The sequence below is a fragment of the Cynoglossus semilaevis genome, chromosome 10, assembly GCF_000523025.1.
Source record: "Cynoglossus semilaevis isolate Cse_v1.0 chromosome 10, Cse_v1.0, whole genome shotgun sequence".
Lineage (NCBI taxonomy): Eukaryota > Metazoa > Chordata > Actinopteri > Pleuronectiformes > Cynoglossidae > Cynoglossus > Cynoglossus semilaevis.
Genome location: NC_024316.1, coordinates 20,124,974 through 20,146,073, shown reverse-complemented (window position 1 = coordinate 20,146,073; position 21,100 = coordinate 20,124,974). Strand labels below are relative to the sequence as shown.

Here is a 21,100-nt window from a genome sequence, read left to right as displayed (position 1 = left end):
AGGAGGCTCTGTCTGCAGCGCTGGAGCTTCTGTAATCTCAGTGTTTTGGGAAATGAAAACATAACTCACTCGTGGAAGACGTACTTCCTGCGACGATGTCATCTGGAGTCGAAGATGACGACGGGGCGTTCAGGAGGTTACAGCTGCAGAAGTCTGAGAGGTCACACAGGTCAGTGGTCCAAAGACACGGCTTGTATGTCTCTGATGTCACTGCTCTGATGTCCCCCCCCCCCCCCGTCCTCCCCTCAGGCAGGGTGGTGGGCCTGGTGTACCTGCGGGGGAGTTCAGCCCAGAACCCTGACCTCTTCACCAGCTCTTCCACAGTCTGCAGCGCCTCCACTGACGGGACAGTCAGAGCCTGGAACGTCCACAACGTCAGTGCAGCCCCGCAACACAGACTTCCTGCTGTCATGTATATATTTACATACAGTATATATATAAATATATATATTTATATATTTACTGTATGTGTGTGTGTATATATATGTGTATTTGATTTGTGTAGCTTAAGCACCAAAAGTACACCTAGCTCTGTCTTTCTCCCCCTTTTTTTTCTTCCTCTACCTCCCCCCTTCCTTTATCCTTCCTCCCCCTCCTCCCCCGTCCTCCCCCCTCCCTCTGGTGCCGTCAGGGTGAGCTCCTGTGGTGCACTCCTGTGCAGAGTCCACTGACACACATCATACGTGATGAACAGAGTGACGCTGTGATCACAGCAGACAGCCGTGGAATCATTAAGACCTGGCAGGCTGGTACTGGCCAGGAGGGGGCGTCCTATTCCACTGGACATCCAGTTAGTGCTTTAGTCCAGTACAGTGTCGACAAGGAGTGGTTCCTGACTGTAGGTGACATCGGAGTTTGTCCTCATCTCAAACGTCTTCTGTCAAAGGTAATTTACTAACCAAGTTTTTTTTTTCTCTTTTTAAACTTCAGATTGGAACCCATCTGGGCTCGGTGTGCACTTTAGCTGACTCGGCTCTGACTAAGAAGTCGAGCATAAAGGTGTGTGACTCCTTTAAAGTCAACATTCTTCTAGCTTCACCAGACAAGAAATGGATTGCAGCTGGAACCAAGGACAATGATGATTTAAGTCCAAAGGTATGTCTTGTTGTCTTTGGCCGCCTGACTCTGTTTGGTTTTCCCACCCTGGTCTTTTCTGCTGCGTTTTCTTCAACTGTTTAAATAACACAAGGGAGAGGAAAAAAAATAAGGTGTGCATTGATAAGAGGATGAGACGTTAATACGTTTCCTGGATTTCTTCTGGCAGCTGATCTACACTGAGAGCCTGACCTGTCCCAGCGAGGACGAAGAACCTCTGTCCCGGGTGGTGCCGGTCCCTGGGTGCCAAGCTGCTGTCTTCGTCCCCACCCAGGCTGCCAGACTGGCCATCGTCCACAACCGTGTGGACTCACACAAAGCCCTCAGTGTCTTCGACGTCAGCATGAGAAAGACCAAGTACAAGTCAGACATTCAGAGTGAGGACAGAGATACCAGTGCATTAACCAAGAATCTGCCCACGACGGAAATCTGAGTCTAATAACAGCCATTAGAAATCAATACTGGGTGGAGGAGTTCAAAGGGAAATACTTTTACTGCATTTTAGAAAGAGATTTTTTTATTTACCTGGTCAGTCTGTCCAGAGGTTATTACCTAACCTGGTGATAAACAGCTTTATTTACAGTCAAATATTTTATAGTATCTTAAACCCCTTAAAAAGAACACATGACATCTGTTCAAATTTAAATTCAATTCAGTTTTTATTCATTTATGCAAAAGTGATAGGAAGAAAAAATGAAACGTAACATGTAAAATAAAGGACATATATGTACACATTTGAACGGGCAGTGGTCAGTGGTCAGTGGAATAACGCAGGTGCAGTTTCAGGACGTTAAGGTGTTTTATTCCTCTCAGTCCAGCAGGTGGAGTCCTTCAACCTGTCAGAGATCGGCCAGCACTCGGACATCCTTCTGGAGGCCAAGGACAGCAACTGCTTCTTGTTGGCGTCCGGCCCGCAGCTGTGGGTGTTCTCTGTGAAAGGATCCGTACTGGCTCGTTATAAAGAACACAGCATGTCCATCTCCTCCCTCTGTCTGGTCAGTCCGTTATCACACAACAGGTCTTTATTTTTGACAGTATCCTGCTGTCTGGTCAGTCCGTTATCACACAACGGGGTCTTTATTTTTTATTTTATCTGACCGGAAGTCTGTTCTACAGTAAACAGTGTGAGATTGTACATAAAAAGTTAAGGGGGGGAAATGTTACAGGGTAGTTAGTTGGTTAGTTGGTTAGTTGCAGTAACCTAATTCTCTCCCTAACTCTTTGCTTCCTGACCGGGACATCAGGACAACTTCCGGGTGGTGACAGCGTCCCAGGATCTGTCCCTGCGGGTGCTGACCTGGAGCAGAGGCGGAGACACTGGTCTGGAGAGCAGGTATCACTTGTTGGGAGGATCTCACACGATGTCCAGGTAAAGAGGTCTTCACAGCTGAACCAATACCAGAACCGTATGACCCGATATTGAATATTGTCATCCACTCGATGTTCTTTGGTCTTGTGTTCGTAGAGGATTCACTCACGTGGCCTGTGACTACACTAGCATTGTGGCTTCAGTAGAAGGAAAAGATGGAAAAGACGTGTTAAAGGCTTATGTTTTCACATCGTGAACGTCACCTCCGAACAAATACAGCTGTACTCTGTATTATCTGCCTGAAGTACCGAGACTTCAGTCTAAAATATCGGTCACATGCATGGCACTTAATATTATATTTACTTTGATTGGCTTAAGAAAAATGTTCAAATATAAACGTAAAGGAAGCGTAAAGTACGTCTTATCCATTCATAATACCTTCACTGGCCAAGTACTCGACAGACAGAGTATTATTTTACATTATTAAACATGGTTGATAATATAGAATTATCGGTGCACAATAATATTGGTTTAACGCTCTGCTATGATTGGCTGTAAAGAGGCACGTGATGAGGTTTAAAAACCATGGCGGTCCGTATGGCAGTTCATAAATTTACACATTTAAAGTAGGATTTTTAGAATACTGGATCATTCAGTGGAGAAAAAAAAGGAACGTATGAAAACATCGAGTCAAGTCTCTTCTCGCCGCTGACGTCATAATCCTGCGCCGCATTTCACCGGTCTGGACAACAACAACAATTTACACAACAATCCTCAGCAAAAATCTTTGAGAAGAAGAAAAACTTCTATCAATTTCAACACATAAGAAGCTGCGTCGAGAGAGAATGAAGGAGCCGTAACTCCAGCGGGAGATTTTAGCATGGATGCTAACAACAAGGAAGAGCGAGGATGTTTATATTCAACAGGCGATTGAAAGGAAAGAAGACCCGAGATGTGAGCTCTATAAACACTACGTCATTTGACCTCACTTTTTATTTCTTGGTCTTTTATGGCTTCAATGTGCAGTAAAATTTTGTGTCCAAAGAAATAAAGAAATTGTTGAGGAAAATTGTACGTTTTGCTTTTATTCAGGTCAGACTCACATCTCAGAACAACCTGAGGACAATTTAACAAAAGGTCATTATCTTAAAACTATATATATATATATATATATAGTATGAAATGATCAGTTGTCGTGACATTGGCAGGTACTGGATGCAGTTCTTGTGTTAAATGTTTTATCATTGTGATAACATCAGTGTGTTGTTAAAACTGTCGTGTTGTCTTTTAAAGTCACTTCACCCTGGTTACATTCTAGAGTTTATGCTACAACACTGGACAAAGAGTTGGTCATTTATTCATACACACACTCTGCACGTTGACAATTTAATAATTAATAATAAATGAGTCAAAAGGCACCATTAACATATTGAAGACTATTGGGTGGACAGCAGTGGAGACAAATGTGTCTCATCTGTAACCTGAGACCTCATGTCCCCCAGGACACTCCTCAGAACGGCTGTCATCGACTCGTGAACGGCTTTAGTCTCCACGGAGTTAAAGTCCATCTGTTGAAGGATATTGAGGTCAGAATATTAAAATCATTTTTCAGATAATAAAATCTTTATGTATGAATATATAAAATAAGATCTGTTGCTGTTTTTTGGAGGTCAGAATATTAAAATCATTTTTCATCATGCTGTTTTTTTATTTTACCCAGGTGAAAGCCTTGATGGTTCTCCTCAGGAAAGCAGCCTCCACCTCCTCTGGTATCTCCAGCATGTGAGCCATGCAGTCCAGGACACAGGCCAGGGTCTGTTTATGAGCCTGGAAAGATGTGACACGAAGAGTAAAGGTCAAATCAAATCTTTGGGTTTGTGTTCCAGACGGAGTCATCGCAGATTTACTTTGGTTTCAAACTAGAATGGTCACAAAAACTCTGCTGACGTGGTCAAGCGTGTCGAGCACAGTCTGCACGTCGCTGCGGGTGTCGGAGTTCAGGGCTTTGGCCTCCTGCATGGAGATCACTGGTTCTTTCAGCTGCTCCAGCCAGGCCCACATGAGTCCAGTCAGGATGAAGGGGTCCTGCTCCGTACACAGAGTTTCCCACGCTCCTCCACGGTTCAGCTCAGCCTGGGCACAAGAACGCAGACTGGAGCTGCATTAATGGAACCAGAGGTGTTGGTTTTTACTGACTGTTAATCACAGCTGATGTTGTGGATGTTTGTGGTCGGACCGACTCACCTTCCACACCGAGAGTTTGTTTTTATGCTTTTCTTCTCCGTCGAGGAACAGGTCCAGTGCCAGGGCTTGAGCCACCAGCAGCCTCCTGTTCTCCAGCGACAGCTCCGACTGCAGGGTGATGAAGGGCACCTCCGACTGCTCCTCTGCTTCAGCCCCACACCCGGTCCTCGTCAGCTCACACTCCGACCTGGACCACAGGCCGCCTTTCTTCATCAGTTTGTGGTTCCCCACAGACTCACTGCGCTGGATGGGTTTGGGCCTGGTGGTCTTCAGCAGAGTGGAGCCATCGTTTTTATGTTGCCACAGCGACCCCGTGGAGTTCTGTGAGACGTCCGACACGTTACCAGTCCAACCTTGACCCTGGACGACAGACACGTCGGCGTTACTCTGGGACAGCGATCCGAGAGGTTGGGTCAGGAGGTTGAGCTCGGAGCCCAGTCGTCGCAGGTCAGTCTCGCTGTAGCTCAGGCTCTTGTGATGGTAGAAGATGGGCGGCTCGTTGAAATGTCTTGGTAAGGTGGGCATACCTGGGAGGTGGGGCTTTTTTGCAAACGTTTCAGGTCCAAGTTTTTCCACGATACTCAAAGTCATCTCTATGTCGTGGACGTCCGGCGCCTCCAGGACGTCCTCCTCTATGACCTGTCGATTCTCCGCGATGTCCCTCAGTAGCCTGCACACCAGCTGGACGATCTTAGGGAGGTGTCGCAGCTCCTTCCTTTCAGTGCCGTGCAGCATGAGTCTCTGACGGTTCAGGTACTGGGCCAGAGTCACTGGGTCGGACCGAGGATCGGCGCAGGAGAAAACGCTCCTCAAGGGCGTGAGGAACCGGACAAAGTCACGGACGCAGCAAAGCTGACCTCTGGTCTGGATAGAACCAGGTCTTCTGGCACGCACGAACAGAATGGCCTGGTTGGCCGTCATCTTGGTAGCATAGACTAGGAAACATGCTAACAGCACACCTACATGGGGGGTAGAGGGGAGTGAGAGGGGGGAGAAACTTGTCTTCCACAGCAGACGGAGAACCAACAGTTACCTGTTCGACCCAGACCGGCGTGACAGTGAACGGCTATTTTTCCCTCCTGGAGTGCGAAGGCCACGACCTTCACCATGTCCAGCACCGTGCTGAGGTTAGCCACGCCGTAGTCACTCATCCCAAAGTTGTAGAAATAGACTGAGGAAAGTCAGAGGTGTTTGGTCAGAGCAGCTCCACTCCTGCAGCAGTGGGAGGGTGAACCTTCACAGACACTCACTGTCGTTCTCCATGAAGACCTCGGGGCAGTAGGAGAACCCGCTCTCCGGCTCCAGACCGCTCCCACAGTCGGCGTGTTCTCCAGGAATCTGCAGGTTGATCACTGTTTTAATACCATTCCTTGACACAAAGGAGAAAGAGAAACGTTACGTTTGATCTCCAAAGGTGGCGCTAATACTCCACGTGCTGCTGAGGTTCTGCTGTACCTTTTAAATTGATCAATAATATTGTATCTGTCAATGATCTGTGTGGAGGGTCTGGATGAAGCCAGGAGATGATCCGTTACCCTGGGGCAGAAGGAAGTGCAGCTCAGAGAGAAAACTGGAGAAATACAAATACAAATACTGCAGTACAGTCAAACAAGCGTGTACCAGGAGGAGTAGAGGCCTTTTATAGCCTGTTGGTCGTCTCTCCAGTAGATGGGGCTGTCGTACTTGCAGGACCGACCTCCACAGCCCACGGAGCACTGCATGTGGGATGGGATCATGAACCTGATGGCCTCCCCCACCAGTGTGTAGTTTGCTCTGGGGGCTGTGACTGGTCATAGGGGGGTGGGGTGAGGGGGGGGCAACATTCAATTATAATTAATTAATCACTGAATCACAGTGTTGATCACGTTAAAGTAATTAACAGCAAAGTCAATATTTTCAAATTTTCAGAACTGTTGTAGCTAACGTTAGCTCTGGTCTCTGTACCAGGACTGTTGTAGCTAACGTTAGCTCTGGTGTCTGTACCAGGACTGTTGTAGCTAACGTTAGCTCTGGTCTCTGTACCAGGACTGTTGTTAGATTTAAATACTGCAGTTTATCCAGGTCGACAGTACTTTTAAGTGTAGTCTAATAGCAGTAGTTTGAGCAGGAATATCATTTTCTTTTTCATATATTTTCTAATGATAAAAGGTCAGATCTGTAACTCCGTCAGCGGTGAGTGACTCTGAGAGGTGTTTAATCTTCCAGGCTCAGTAAATCCTCCGTGACGACATTAGTCTGAAAATAAATCAAGACCGGTTCATTTTAAATATATTGATCTGGACTTACAGAAGTCCATCAGAGCGCCCCCTGGTGTTTTTGCTTGGTATGCCATGGTGTCATTCAGCCTCTGTTATCGCAGAGCCTGGACACACACACACACAGATTTAATATAATCTGTAATGTTAGTAAAATCATTTGTGCAGATTAGTTTCAGACTAAAATATAATTTTAATCCAGGATGAAAGTCAGATTAGATGTTAAACTACAAACACAGCAGAACAACAAGATGTGTTCAGGTAAAACCACTGTCGTTGTTTAGGACCTAGACTGTTCTGTGGGTTAGGGTTAGGGAGGTGAAAGGTCATTTCACATATTTACCTGTTGGTTGTGGAACATTTCTCTAGAATCTGCCGTCGTACCACATGACTGATCCAGGCCTGAAGGTTCCAGCTTCTCACATCTCATGGTTCCAGCCCTGACGTCGTCGTCGTTCTCTCTGCAGCTCAAAGATCCCGTGGCCTAACGTGATTTGATTTGTCACAGATTATCTCCGTTCATCCAGACGGAGGCATGTCCGAGTGTCGGCTGAAGAGTTTCCTCCAGGAAACGTCAGCAGATAAAAACCAAAAACCCAAAACATGAACACATGAAGTGTAAATGTAGAAAACCAACCGTGATTGGCCGAGGCCCAGATTCTTTCTGTGATTTGTGGAACGTGAATCTTCTCTGTGCTGTGGGGGAAGAGCAGATCTAATCCTGACTCCTCCTGGATTAGACTACTAATCCTATTACCACACAGGCATGAGGTGCAACACCCACTCCCCAGCTACAGCCAATAACACGGCTCCATCATCACTGTCTTCTCTGGAACGTCAGTAACTACAGTAATCTAAGTAACTGTATATGTAGGAGTAACTAGGAGTAGTAAAGTAGTAATATTCTAACTGGGATTAAATTCAAATTGACCTCAAATTGTTGCCCCTGATTTTAACTGTGCTTCACAAATTTTTTTTTAACCAAAAATACTTGAAAATATTGACCAATAATTTTTTTCAGTGCAATTAAATAAATTAAATCAAATTCCATTTTTTCAGTGCAATATTTTTGTCAATCTTATAGTAATAAGACAAGAATATTGCACTGAAAAAAATTAAATTTTTCAACAGTAATAACCAGTAAATTTAGCAGTTTGAAGTAGAGCGTGTAAAGAGTACAATATACTGTATTGTTGTTGTTGTTGTTGTGTTGAGCTGTGACTTCCTGCAGGGAAAGTTTCCATTGGCTCTGGCTGGCGGTCGGCGTCCCACAGCCCTGAGCTCTGGACCATCTGTTCATGACAGCAGAGCAGCAAACACCACATCTCCAGCCAGTCAGTGATTGGAGGAGGAGAGGAGCGTCTTCTTAAAAACCCGCATCTGTCCGTGTGATGGACTGGACCTGGTCCAGGGTCCAAGGAGAACAGACTGGAGCGTCTGAGACACCCAGGGTCACAGAGAGGACGGAGAACGTCTTCATGAAGGTGTCTGGTCGGTGATGTTCACGAAGACTTCGCCCCCACACTCCCCCACCCTCATGCAGTTTTCCTTCATCCACCCTCAGACGGGAGATCTGAGGAAGAACGGCCGTTCGTCTGGGACCAGGAGGAGGATGTTCTCCTTCTCACTGAGGTGTCGCCTGGGAGTCATCAGAGGGAGGGGTAAGAAGAACAAATCATTTAGTTTTTATTTATTTTGACTAAAGCTGTAAGAAAATATCCAAACACTGAAACATCCTGATCTCCTCCTCCATCAGAGATTCATGTCATTTATCACCAATTCTCAGTCCAATATTCCTGGTTCATTTGCTTTTTCTTTTCTTCCCTCAATATATCGTCGTGACTATAGTATCTCAATATATCGTGTTGTTGCCCCTGTATCGTATCTCCAGATTCCTGCCCACTCACAGCCCTAGTTCTGACCAATCACTGCTGTTCTACATCATCTACAGCAGTTTGTTCTGTCGTCCAGAGCTGATCCTAACAGAGATTCAAACCTGATGAAAGGTCCGATCCACCTAGTGGCCATGTCAGCACATTGCTTCACAGTCAGCTTCTACTTCCTGTTGTCAATGTTTTTTTCCTCTGAAGTCTGACCTCTGTGTCAGTGAAAGAAAATAACTTGTTTAGGACGAAAGTCTCGGAGGAAATCATCTTCACAGGGATTTATAAACCTCTCAGCTCCGGCCCTGGTCCAGCCTGACTTCATCTTCTGCCCTCTGCTGGCAGACATCAGTCATGGTTTTACCTCTGAACTGAACAACGGTAACGGAAACATCTTTCTGTCCAGCAGATGGCACCAAGTCAGCTTTTTTAATTCTGACGTTTTCTCCATAACCTTAATGCTCTGTGATCAGGCTCAGGTGCTCCCCCTACAGGGTATTTCAGGACCTGTAGCCAGGCTGGTGTGTCCAGCGTGGTGCAGGGGTTAACGGGCTGATTCAGGGGCAGGAAACTATTATTTATTTATTGTAAAAACTTCACCTGAAAAACTCCAAACAGTAGCAAAAAGACTGGAGATAAGAAGAAATATCATCAGACAAAAAAAGGAAAAACCAAGTCAATTCACTTTTCACAGACGTTCACGCATGTGCAGAGAGAGAGAGAGAGAGAGTACTCACTGCTCTGTATTAGAGAGAGGAGAATTATGTGTGAGCTCATGTGTAGGGGAGGGGGAGGGTGAGGGGGGGTGTGATCTTCTGGAAAAAGGACGTGTGGTTGAGAACAGCTGCACAGTACGATGACCAGAGAGGAACTGGAAGCGTTTCTGTCCTGGCTCTGGTTTTTATCCACACACAGATGAAATGTTTTTAAAGAGTGAAGAGAAGATCTGAGGTCAGAGGTCGCCTCCAGAACATTCTACTGGGATTTGGACCAAGAAAAAAAACAAACTTCAAGACTTGACATCAGAGAGGTAGAGTCGCCTCCTCGCAGGTCCTCTACAGGGGTCAAAGGTCGGAGCCGTGTCGCCCCCTCTGACAGTGAAGATCGTCAGGAGACGAGTCTGTTTCCACCATGTTGTGTGGTCTGAGGAAGGACGCCAAGAACGGCGGTGGTAAGATGACCACATGATGATCACGATGACCCAGGTGTTGGTCTGCGGGGATGGGGGGGCACAAGGTCAAGGGTCAAAACCCTGAGTTACAGGACGAAGATTTTGATTCCAGATATTTTGAGCTGTTTGTGTACGTCCTCACATTCTTTGGTAAATATTCTTGTAGTGTCAGAGTGTTGACCACCAGCTCTCAGACCTCCCCCCTCCTGTCTCCCCCCTTTCTCCCCCCTCCCTCCCTCAGTTTGTTGTGCATTTGCAGCAGCTTCAGCAACATTAACAGAGTGTGACAGGCCCAGAGTTTGGATCTGAAAATAGAATTATGAGTTCATTCTCATCTCCAGCTCCGGCCCCAAATTAACCTACATTCTGATTGGACGTCTGAGCGACGGCACGCGGCGGACCTAATTAACCCGACACGTATCAGTGTGAAGTCAGAGCCGATCGTTTCAGCTCCTTCAACAAACGCTTCATTTCCTACGACATCCGTGAATAATCCACTGGTCACCAACCAGTACCAACCAGTACCATGTGGCTCTGAACAGCAGCCATCAGGGTGAAGTCGTCAAGAGAACCTGCGGGGGTGAGGGTGGGTGAGGGAGGGGGAGGGGAGTGCTGGCATCCAGTCACGTGCAGCGTGGAGTCTAACCCACAGCAAATGTTGCCTTTTGACTGTGATGACAGCTGCTGCGCTGTCACGGCCTCGGGAGTCGGAGTGGACGCCGTGGGGGGGAGCGAGGGGGGGGGAGCGTGTGTGTGTGAGCGTGTGTGTGTGTGTGTTGGTCCTACGGCCACTGGACTGGATTTTTTTTCTTTCATCGTCGTAAATGTTAAAGTCCTGTATTTCCTCGTGATGATGATGTGTTTTCATTGGTCGACACAGTCGGTCATGTGTCATGACGCGCTCCTTCCTGCTGTGTCCTCAGATGAAGGGCCGTACTCCAAGGGGCCCAAGGAGTCCGGAGCAGCCGAGTCCAGGAAGTCCAGTCTTCCAGGTACGATGGGACTGGTACCGCGTTGACCTGGATGTCTCCTCTGGGTTTTGTCTCCCGTGTTAACATTAGCACCAGTCGAATGCTAACAGTTAGCCGTCATCACTGTCACTCTGATGATGTCACTCAGACGTTAGCGCTGACTCTGGGTCTGTGTCTCCAGAGGAGTGTCGCGGAGTGACCACCGTGGAGCTGATGAAAAGAGAAGGCAGCGGCCTGGGCCTCACCATCTCTGGAGGCTCGGACAAAGACGCCAGGCCCAGGGTTCTCAACCTGAGGCCCGGAGGACTGGCTGCCAGGTCAGACTCCTGACACACCTGACACACCAGTGTCTGCAGCTGTTAGCTTCACCAGGGCTACACATCAACAGCGCCACCAACAGGTTTAAGGGTTGTTGGTCTCTGATGTTAAAAACACAAACTTATTTTTGCACAGTAGTTTTGACAAATGTGGTGATATTTTAACTTTATTGTTCAAAATGTTTCCTCTAATAATTATCTTCACACTGATTGGTTGGATGTTTGAATGAAAGGGAACTATCTTCACACTGATTGGTTGGATGTTTAAATGAAAGAGATGAATGGATGGATGGTTGGATGGACGGTTGGATGTATTCACACCCCTGTCGTCCGTCCACAGGAGTGACCAGCTGAACGTTGGCGACTACATCCGATCTGTCAATGGCATCAATCTGTCCAAGCTCCGTCACGATGAGATCATCCGACTGCTGAAGAACATCGGGGAGCGGGTGGTGCTGGAGGTGGAGTACGAACTACCACAGAGCGGTGGGTGTGTCGTCTGTGTCACGGTTAAAGATGAACCCCTGACCCAGAAGGTTCTAGATCCAAACCTGTGGTTGAGCTCCAGTCAACCACAGGAAACTCTTCTGCTCTGTTGGTGATTCAACATAAGGTCACTGTGTCTGTCTCTGCTCCAAGGCCAAAGTCCAGGGACCAGAACCAAAACCATGGAGGTGTGTTTACATAAGGAGGGCAACAGTTTTGGCTTCGTGATGAGAGGTCGGTGACAGGAAGTGTTGACGCAGAAACAGAAAACACACACTTTAAAAAAAACCAAAACATTTTCATCTGCTTCGTTCTCCAGGAGGATTTCATGAAGACTGGCGCAGATCTCGCCCTCTGGTGGTGACCTACGTCCGACCCGGAGGACCAGCTGACAGGTGACGGAGTCTTTTTGGTCAAAAATAGTCTGGAACTGTTTAAAGTACTGATGTGTTGGTGTTCAGGCCAGAGACCATGTGACGAACCAGGTGACAGTACCATGTACCACAGTACTGTGATACCAGCCTCCCCAAGTACCAGTATTCATATTACTAGTCTGCAACTACTTCAAGATTTTCCTCCTGATACGAGGAAATATCTAGTTACCAGTGGCTCAACCCAGGGCTGGCGTCCACTCGGTGGTACGTCATGGGGAAGCCACGAGCTCTGATGCTGAAGCAGCTGCAGAGTTTGTCACAAACTTTTAGTGTTTAATAAAATTAAATTTAAAAAATATATATATAATCCTTCCCCTACACCTTAGTGGCCCCGCCACACTGTGGCGCTGTCTCCCTCACTGTCCCTCTCTGGGTTATTTTACCCAGTTTTATAACTGTACTTTACTGCATATACAGTAATGAAAGGTCAAGTATTTACTACATGACCAATTAAATGTGTGTTTTTTACTGCAAGGCTTGATAAAGGTCAGCTCCTGGTGGTGTAGTAGTAGTAGTACACGCTGGTATATAGTACTAGTATACAGTAGGATTGTTTTTCCTGTGAATATTTATGTATATTTATTCACGCTCCCTGAAGCGTGACATCGTCTCTGTGTCGAGTGCGGTGTATTTTAAGGACATCCCGAGGCTAGCGTATTATTTTCTCCTCTTGATAAACGTGCGTGACGTGAAACGGTGGAGCAGAAATCTTTAACCATCGCAGACTTTCACGGTCACCGATTATCTTTCTGTAAATATTTAATGTTTCTTTTCTGTGTCCTCAGAGAGGGCACGTTGAGGGCTGGTGACCGCGTGTTGAGCATCGACGGGATGCCGTTACACAGAGAGAAGCATGCAGACGCCCTGACCGTGCTGATGCAGAGCAGCCAGGAGGCGCTGTTCCTGATTGAATATGACGTCTCTGTCCACGGTGAGCTACTGAAGCTAACGTGTTAGCCGCTGTCCTGAGGCTGTTGGTTTCAAATCTTCCATCTGTCTGTCTGTCTGCTTTAGAGTCAGTCCAACAGGCCTCAGGCCCCCTGCTGGTGGAGATAGTCAGAGGCTCCTCTGCCAGTCTGGGCATCAGCCTCACAACAACAACGTACAGAGGGAAACAGGTCGTTATCATCGACAAGATAAAGACAGCGAGTGTGGTCGACAGGTGAAACTGGGTTTTTATCACATCAACACTTTGTTTATCTAACCAACTAACTAACTAATCTAACTAACTAATCTGTCCCCACGTGTCCCTCTGCTGTGTGACTGATGGTCTCTCTGTCCCAGGTGTGGAGCGCTGCGACCTGGAGACGTCCTTCTGTCCATCAATGGGACCAGCACCGACCACTGCTCACTGATGGAGGCCACGCAGCTGTTGGCCAACACTCCTGACACTGTCAAACTGGAAGTCCTCCCGGCCAATCAGAGCAGACTTCCTGTCCGGCCACAGGACACAGGTGTGCAGTAATGATCACGTGACAAACACAGTTGTTCATCTCACAGTGAAGACCGGTTTCAATCACTCTTGTATCTGTATGGTAGTGGGTGGACTGTAGTTTGAGTTGATGCCACTGGAGGGCGACAGACTTCCTTTTACCAAGCTGTTTAATATATTTATCTTCTAGATTTATTTATATTTATGTATATTTATATTTTTTTTATTTTTCATGGGTGTCACTCTGACTCTGGGACCGGACACAGACACACACTCCTCACGTCAGCTCTAATCACACACACACACACAGCTGTGTCCAATCAGGTCTCAGCTCCTGCAGCTGCTGGTTAACTCACTCTGACTGTTCTCACCTTTGGATTTGTTTGAAAATGAAATAGTCAAAATGCTCCTCAGTGTTCACTCAGCCTTCAGGAAACTCCTCAGGAAAAGTAAGACTTTAGTTTTCTTTAGTTTGACGCTGTAACACTTTTAGAAACTTTATAGAAAATAAAAAAGTTATTTTGGTAAAAACGTTAAATTCCACTGTTTCTCCGTCCTGTGATTCTCCAGTCACTGACATGTTACTGACATGTTACTGACATGTTACTGACGTGACGACCTCCAAAGGAGTTTGTTTTTTATGTTTGTCTTTTCTTTGTCCGCTGCAGTCAAAGTGCAGAAGATCAGTCATCCTCAGTGGGACCAGAGCAGCAGCGCCCCCCACTGTCAGCTCCCTCATGTCAGCCACGGCAGGACGAGGAGCAGCCCCTGTCACCTCCACAGTCAGCCGGATCACAGGAGTAAGTTACGACCCGGGACAACACTGTAGCTCTGCTGCTAACAGCTAACAGGCTAACTGGCTAAATACAGTGAACGGTGAACGTTTCTTATATTTAGTAATCGATCGTTAACTAGTCTAAATGTTTACCGTATTTCAGTTGGATTCGATGGATTTGAACCAATGCAACTGTTTACTGTGTACTTAGCACCACCTGCTGGTTAGAAAAGAAAATGAAACGCAGTAAAAAACTAAACTTCCGTTTAAAGTTGTCAAAATTAATTCATTTTAATGAGTGTTGACGGTCATGACCGTGAAGTCACGTGACGTCACTTGTTCTCCATCCTGTCCTCTGCTCACAGCTGTGGTCAGTGGCGGCTTCTCTCCTTCCTCCACAGTCACTTCTGGTTTCAGCAGCCAGGGCAGTAACACCTTACCTTGTCCCATCCCACCCACGACTCCCAGCAGCCCCCGCGGCTCCACGGGGAGGAGGAGAAACAGGAGGAAGGACCACAAGAGCTCACGTAGGACAAACATTTGTTGTTAATGAAGAAGAAAAAAAAAAGTTGGATTAAAATTATGGACCAAGAAAATAATCTGTAACTGTCCTCGTCTTCTTCTTCTTTATCTTTGTCTTCTTCTTCTTCGTCTTCTTCGTTTTCTTCGTCTCCTTCGTCTTCTTCTTCTTCGTCCTCAGTGTCTCTGTCCTCCAGGTCCGTTGGACCAGGTGGTCAGGTCTTTCATGTAGAAACCAGTGAGGTCTTCCTGCGGGGGGATCCACTCACAGGGTTTGGACTCCAGCTGCAGGGGGGGGTGTTCGCCACAGAGGCTCTGTCTGCCCCCCCGGTCGTCCACTTCATCGAGCCTGACAGTCCAGCTGAGAGGTAACAGTGACCAGAGGACACACGACAGTCATCCTGCTGTGGAACACAGAACCACAGGGTGATGAGCCTGATGGTTCTGACGGGCCTGATGGTTCTGATGGTTCTGACGGGCCTGATGGTTCTGATGGTTCTGACGGGCCTGATGGTTCTGATGGTTCTGACGGGCCTGATGGTTCTGATGGTTCTGACGGGCCTGATGGTTCTGACGGGCCTGGTGGTTCTGATGGTTAATTATAGAGTTGATGTATTTTATGTTTTTTTTGTTTTACTATTTAAAATCATGGGGGTTGTGGGGGGCCGGGGGGGGGGGCTGGGCGGGCTGGGCGTCTCAGTCCAGTCTACAACAGGACCGACCTTCAACTATAGACCTACATTAACACTTCCACTAACCCCCCCCCTCCAGGTGTGGTCTGCTGACGGACTGACAAACACCTGTCCACCTCAGAATCAGTTCATGGTTGGATGAGTTGATGAGTTAATGAGTTAATGAATAGTCTACCTGTGGGATATTTAGATTCAGATATTTAAAAAAAAAAGTTTTTAATCTAACCTTAATTTTAAACCAAACTTGTATGTGATCACAGAGAGTTGTTGTTGCCGTTGTTGTTGTCGTTGTTGTTGCTGTTGTTGTCGTTGAACCTCATCCTAACTGTCACTGACTGTAGAGTCCGTGGTTCCCAGCAGCGGAACCTTCTACGTCAAACTGCCCAAGAGGAGAGACGTGGAGCTGGGGATCACCATCAGTGGTGAGTGTCTGGGTGACAGTGTACAGCAGGGGGCAGTGTTGTTCGTGTTTAGTCAACTCCATCTGATCAGATTTCATTGGTATTTAATATGAATGAGTTTCTGTTGAAAAATAACAACAACAAAAAAAAAAGTTCATGAATGAATTTCTTATAGATTTAAAAATGGATGAACTTTTTTTACCTTCTGTTTCAACAGCCAGTAAAAAACCTGGGACGCCGCTCATTATTTCTGACATCAGAAAAGGAAGTACAGCTCACAGGTCGGTACCTGTCACTCATAGGAACTTCACCAGAACTGTTTATCTGAACACTTGAGGTGATGTCACTTCCTGTTCACCTCCTGCTCACCTCCCGTCCAGTCGGTTCCATTTAGAGCCCGGTCTAATAGGATTCTCCCGGTGAGTCAGGGTCCAGACCTCCAGATCCGGGTTAATGTCTGTGATCCGCTCTTGTGTCGTGTAGAACCGGTACTCTGGAACCTGGAGACCGGCTGCTGGCCATCGACAACCTGCGTCTGGAGAACAGCACCGTGGAGGACGCCGTGCACGTCCTGCAGCAGGCGGAGGACATGGTCAAACTGAGGATCCAGAAGGACGAGGACAACATCGGTACTGCAGCTCAGTCTGGTCTCCACAGCACAGCACGTCAGGAGGGAAAATAAGGAACATTTAGACCAGGTCACCTGAGGAACAGCAGTGCTGTACACCTCCAACCCCCCCTTGACAACACCCCACCCCCCCAACAACAACAAAGATCTTAACTTTAACCATATTATAGTTGCTGATAATTAAAGATCAAAAATCAAACTATATTCAACGACAGTGTTTTTGACCAACCAATTATTGTTAAACATAAATCTGACGTAGTTCTGTGACAGTGTCTCTAGTCTGGACTCTGAGTCCAGTGTTTGGTCCTGATGTTTCCTCACCTGTGGTAGACGAGCTGGAGATGAGCGACTCCATCATCTACACCGTGGAGTTGAAGAGGTACAACGGACCGCTGGGAATCACCATCTCTGGAACCGAGGAACCCTTCGACCCCATCGTCATCTCCGGCCTCACCAGGAAAGGCCTGGCTGAGAGGTGAGAGGATGTCAGGGGTCAGAGGTCAGGGGCTGGTGGTCCCACGGTTGGAGGAGAAGAAGATGATGATGATGTCACTAATGTTCTTACGTTAAACCCTGCCCCCTCAGGACCGGGGCCATCCATGTCGGAGACCGAGTGCTGGCCATCAACGGAGTCAGTTTGAAGGGGAAGCCACTGAGCAAAGCCATCCACCACCTGCAGATGGCAGGAGAGAGCGTCACCCTGAAGATCAAGAAACAAGTGGAGCGTCAGTTTACTTTCATTTTTTTTTTACTTCTTAATTAATTTTCCAACAGGGGATTTTTTTGCCTTAAATGACTAAATTATTGTCTGACTGTTTGACGTTCATCAGGTGATTTTTTTTATTTTTTTCCCCTGTTTTTCCCTCAGACCGTGGAGGCGGGTTCCTGAGTGACACCGAGGACGAGCTGACGGACTTCAACAGGAACAGGAAACACTCGGAGCTCTACTCTGCCACTGGTCCCAGCACAGACTCGGCCATGAGTTCCTGGGACAGTTTAGGGTTTGACGCCGGCTACGGTCACCGAGGTAGAGTCCGTCAGAGGGCGGGGCTGCCTACGGCGGGTTCTCCGACACGTTCTTTCAACAAGTAACGAGACGAATGTTTTGACAGGAAGTGATTTCCAGAATGTCTCTGACACGCTGCTGGACCCCAACGACTGGAAACGCTCCAGACCCAGGAACCAGACCAGGGCGCCCTCTGCAGGTTCAGAACGCACACCGCTGTTTGACAGCAGGTTGTCTGAGGACGAGGCTGACGCCGTCCCTGGGTAAGACCTGTCCACTTCCTGTCCAGTCTGAGTAGAGAAGAAGAAAATCATCCCCAACCCCCACTGCACTGAGAAAAAAAGATTAATTGAGACACTAAATATTTTTAGTCCATTTTCTCATGAACTTTGATTAAAACTGTACAGTGATTTTTCCTGTCTGTACCTTCACTTCACTCTGTCTGTCGTCGTTGTCCAAACTCTTCTTTCTCCTCAGGTTCTCACACCTGCAGTACTACTAACTGGCCACACCTGTTCTGGTGTTTCATTCTGATTCATCTGTTTTTCTCATCACTTGTCCACAAAAAGACTCATCACATCTGACCTTTGACCTTTTTCCACCGTTAACTGTTGACTCACTTGCTCTTCTTTCTCACCTGGGGGAGAATCTGGTCAGTCTTGGTCCAGTTCCACCAATCATAGTCCAGTAAACCTCCACTGTGGCCCTGAGGGTTTTTAATGGGACTCTTCAACAACTGCCCCCCCTCCCTCACCCCTGTCACCCCCCTATGCTGCCTTAGTATGGACTAGTGGCCCCCAGCCTCATGTTGGAGTTCTTCGTTGTCGTAGATTCATCAGCCCCCGCTGCCGTCGACCCCTGACACAGGACAACGACTTCTGGTCTCTAGCTCTGCAGGACCTGGAGACCTGCGGTCAGTCCCAGATTCTCCGGGAACTGGAGGTAGGTCCTGACCTTTTGACCTCCGAGTGTCTTCAGTAGGGATACATTGGGAATTATTCAAAAATCAATACGTATGTGTGACGATTGTTATCGACTGGAGTCGTGGAGTTGATTGAGTTATCTCAAAAAATCACTGGTCATACCATGACACTACACACTCTAATCCAGTAGGTGGCAGTATGCTCCTAAAAACGTTGGTTGTCAGGTCCCTACGTAGGCTGAGAGACGTTCAGGTGTTGGAACAGAACGTGGGAAGAACTGGTTCCACAGACACCAACAGTGTTCTCCAGTGGAACTCTTTCCACTTCCTGTTTCTTCTTCTTCTTCTTCTGTTGTTGTTTCATATGTTGACAGTTAACCAGGTCAACCAGACCAGTTTAACCAGAGCAGATCAATGGTGATGTTCACTGGACACGCGGGTCTGTCGTGCCTCTGATCGGCCATCTTTGTTTTCCAGGCGTCCATGACAGGAAGTTGTCTGAGTCTGTACCTGGAGGAGACGAGGACCAGTGACGACTCCTGGTTGGAGCCAGAAACCAGTGCCATAAAAACAGAAGAAGACCAGTCCCAGACTGAAAACAACCTGAACTTGTTGAACAGAGACCCACCAGCCAAGGTCAAAGGGTCAACCACCAGGGCGCGGACCACTTCAGCCCTCACTCTGCACAAGGTACTGTGAGATTCAGAACAGGAAAAAAAATTAAGAACGTTTTTGTTCTTTATTTTAACTGCAGTGATCAGAGTGTCCTCTAGGGGAAATGCATTCCACTGATACAACCAGTAGGTGGCGGTGATGCAACTCACCAGATTTATATCTGCCAGTAGAGACCAAAGAAGACACCAGGGTGGGGGCTGTTAGCTTAGCTTAGCCTTGGATATACTTTAATCAAAATACCGTTTTAGCTTAGCTTAGCCTTGGATATACTTGTACCATTGTACTTGTAGTACTTGTACTACAAATGACTTCACAGTATGTTAGTATGTTTCCACCAAGGGGGATGAATAAAGCCCTACTCTACTCTCTCTCTACTCTCTACAGAGTTTAAGTACAAAATGTACAAACATCTTAATGCCCCCAGGCCCCACCCTCCTCAACTACCCAACATTCACAGCTGAATTGTTTCACTGTGAACCAAGTCCTGACCCCGACCCTTATGTTTAGGATGAATCACTCATCTGCAGTAATGGTTTGATAAACCAAGTACAAACAGGGCGTCCTGAGGGAGTGGGTCTGTTATGGTCCACTTCACCCCCGGTTCCTGCTTAGTCTCTAACTAGACCGGGTTTGGACCGGTCGGGACTTGAACACAGTCATTAGTCAGAACAGTCAGCGCTGCAGCTGTCCAGCTGGGTTTGATGGAGGGGAAAATGTGCTGGTACTGTCTGAGAGGGGGGGGGGGGGCAGCAGTGATGTCACTCACTGTTGATGCTGACCTTTTGACCTCAGTGCATTTCCAAATCCACAATGAGACGATTTTCACACTTTTTAATTCTTTAATGACGGGAATAAAAAGTTCAGAAAAACAGTGTTAGATAAAAATGACTGAGAGTCTTCACCTGGTCCAGTCTCTTCACCTGGTTCAGTCTCTTCACCTGGTCCAGTCTGACTGATCCAGTTTAACCTGGTTCAAACGTGTTGTTCATGGCTGGGACTCGAACCTCTGCCCCTCTCGTCCTGCGTTCTCTCAGATATCGGTCAGAAAAGACCTGCAGAACCACGACTTTGGCTTCAGCGTGTCTGACGGACTCCTGGAGAAGGGGGTCTTCATCAACATGATCCGTCCTGACGGCCCCGCTGACCAGGCTGGGTTAAAGTCCCTGGACCGCATCCTCCAGGTACCATCTTTGAACCCACGACCCTGTTGTTTAATTTTGAACTAAATTAAATTTCCATTCAATCAACTACTGGTTGTCATAGAAACTGGTTGTTGGAGTGGGGGGGGGGACGGGTGGGGGGTATTTAAAAGAAAGTACCAGTTCCATATGAACATCTGTCTAAGGTGGGAACTCTGCTGCCCCCCAGAGGCACATGTTGGTACTGTGGTTGAATGTTGCTGTTTGTCAGACCTGATGTCATGAGTTCTGATCCCCAGGTGAACTGCGTGAGAACCCGGGACTTGGACTGCGGTCTGGCCGTGCCCCTCCTCACGGAGGCCGGAGACAGTCTGGACCTGGTCGTTAGCAGGACAGCGGGGGCCGCGTCTGACGGCGGGGGGGCAGGTGACGGTGAAGAGCCTTCAGACCCACTCCACTGTTTCCATCAACACCAGTCGACCAATGGGAGCGTAGCTGTGTGACCACCACCACAGGAGCCGCCCTCTGTTAAACACACACACACTCACAGGGAGTTCATGTGGGGGGGGGGGCTAAAGAGGGGGCACACACACACACCTCCCCACTCATGTCCAGTGTACACAACATTCCCTCACACACACTGACTTCCCCTGGACATCATTTGTCACTAACGCACATGCACATGCCCCCCCCACCACTGCCCAGCCCCGCCCACTAGCCCATCCCGCCGCGTCCCTCACCACTCG

General features: G+C 47.6%; 3 protein-coding genes across 4 annotated transcripts in view; 2 read left to right on the top strand and 1 right to left on the bottom strand.

Annotated features, from left to right (window-relative positions):
* fbxw12 (F-box and WD repeat domain containing 12) overlaps window positions 1-3,473 on the top strand; it is a 37,679-nt gene extending 34,206 nt beyond the window's left edge. Inside the window, exons 3-10 of one of the 2 annotated variants that reach the window (XM_008319447.3) lie at window positions 3-169; window positions 250-374; window positions 632-838; window positions 931-1,095; window positions 1,265-1,472; window positions 1,909-2,090; window positions 2,340-2,464; window positions 2,561-3,473. In XM_008319447.3, the coding sequence (XP_008317669.1) occupies window positions 3-169; window positions 250-374; window positions 632-838; window positions 931-1,095; window positions 1,265-1,472; window positions 1,909-2,090; window positions 2,340-2,464; window positions 2,561-2,660 (1,279 nt within the window). In that variant the 3' untranslated portion in view covers window positions 2,661-3,473. Of the gene's footprint in view, window positions 1-2; window positions 170-249; window positions 375-631; window positions 839-930; window positions 1,096-1,264; window positions 1,473-1,908; window positions 2,091-2,339; window positions 2,465-2,560 lie in introns of those variants that run through there. The other variant, XM_025059247.1, reaches the window with a different exon arrangement.
* Window positions 3,474-3,566: 93 nt separating this feature from the next.
* ptpdc1b (protein tyrosine phosphatase domain containing 1b) lies at window positions 3,567-6,438 on the bottom strand (the record flags this gene model as incomplete). Its single annotated transcript, XM_025059172.1, has 8 exons — window positions 3,567-3,972; window positions 4,121-4,231; window positions 4,352-4,537; window positions 4,649-5,607; window positions 5,682-5,819; window positions 5,899-6,017; window positions 6,104-6,184; window positions 6,269-6,438. Coding segments are annotated over 8 exons (1,896 nt in total), but the record flags the coding sequence as incomplete, so codon positions are not given.
* A 45-nt stretch (window positions 6,439-6,483) lies between these two features.
* Window positions 6,484-21,046, top strand: LOC103385556 (glutamate receptor-interacting protein 2-like). Its single transcript, XM_025059171.1, has 25 exons — window positions 6,484-8,387; window positions 8,468-8,564; window positions 10,881-10,949; window positions 11,110-11,245; window positions 11,586-11,731; window positions 11,885-11,965; window positions 12,051-12,126; window positions 12,951-13,096; window positions 13,180-13,327; window positions 13,450-13,619; window positions 14,266-14,397; window positions 14,738-14,899; window positions 15,073-15,259; window positions 15,663-15,681; window positions 15,921-16,005; window positions 16,202-16,265; window positions 16,468-16,613; window positions 16,943-17,087; window positions 17,198-17,337; window positions 17,481-17,639; window positions 17,725-17,881; window positions 18,449-18,560; window positions 19,018-19,230; window positions 20,250-20,396; window positions 20,654-21,046. The coding sequence occupies exons 1-25, from the start codon at window positions 8,295-8,297 to the stop codon at window positions 20,855-20,857; spliced, it is 3,234 nt and encodes a 1,077-aa protein (XP_024914939.1). The 5' UTR covers window positions 6,484-8,294; the 3' UTR covers window positions 20,858-21,046.
* The last annotated feature ends 54 nt before the right edge of the window (window positions 21,047-21,100 follow it).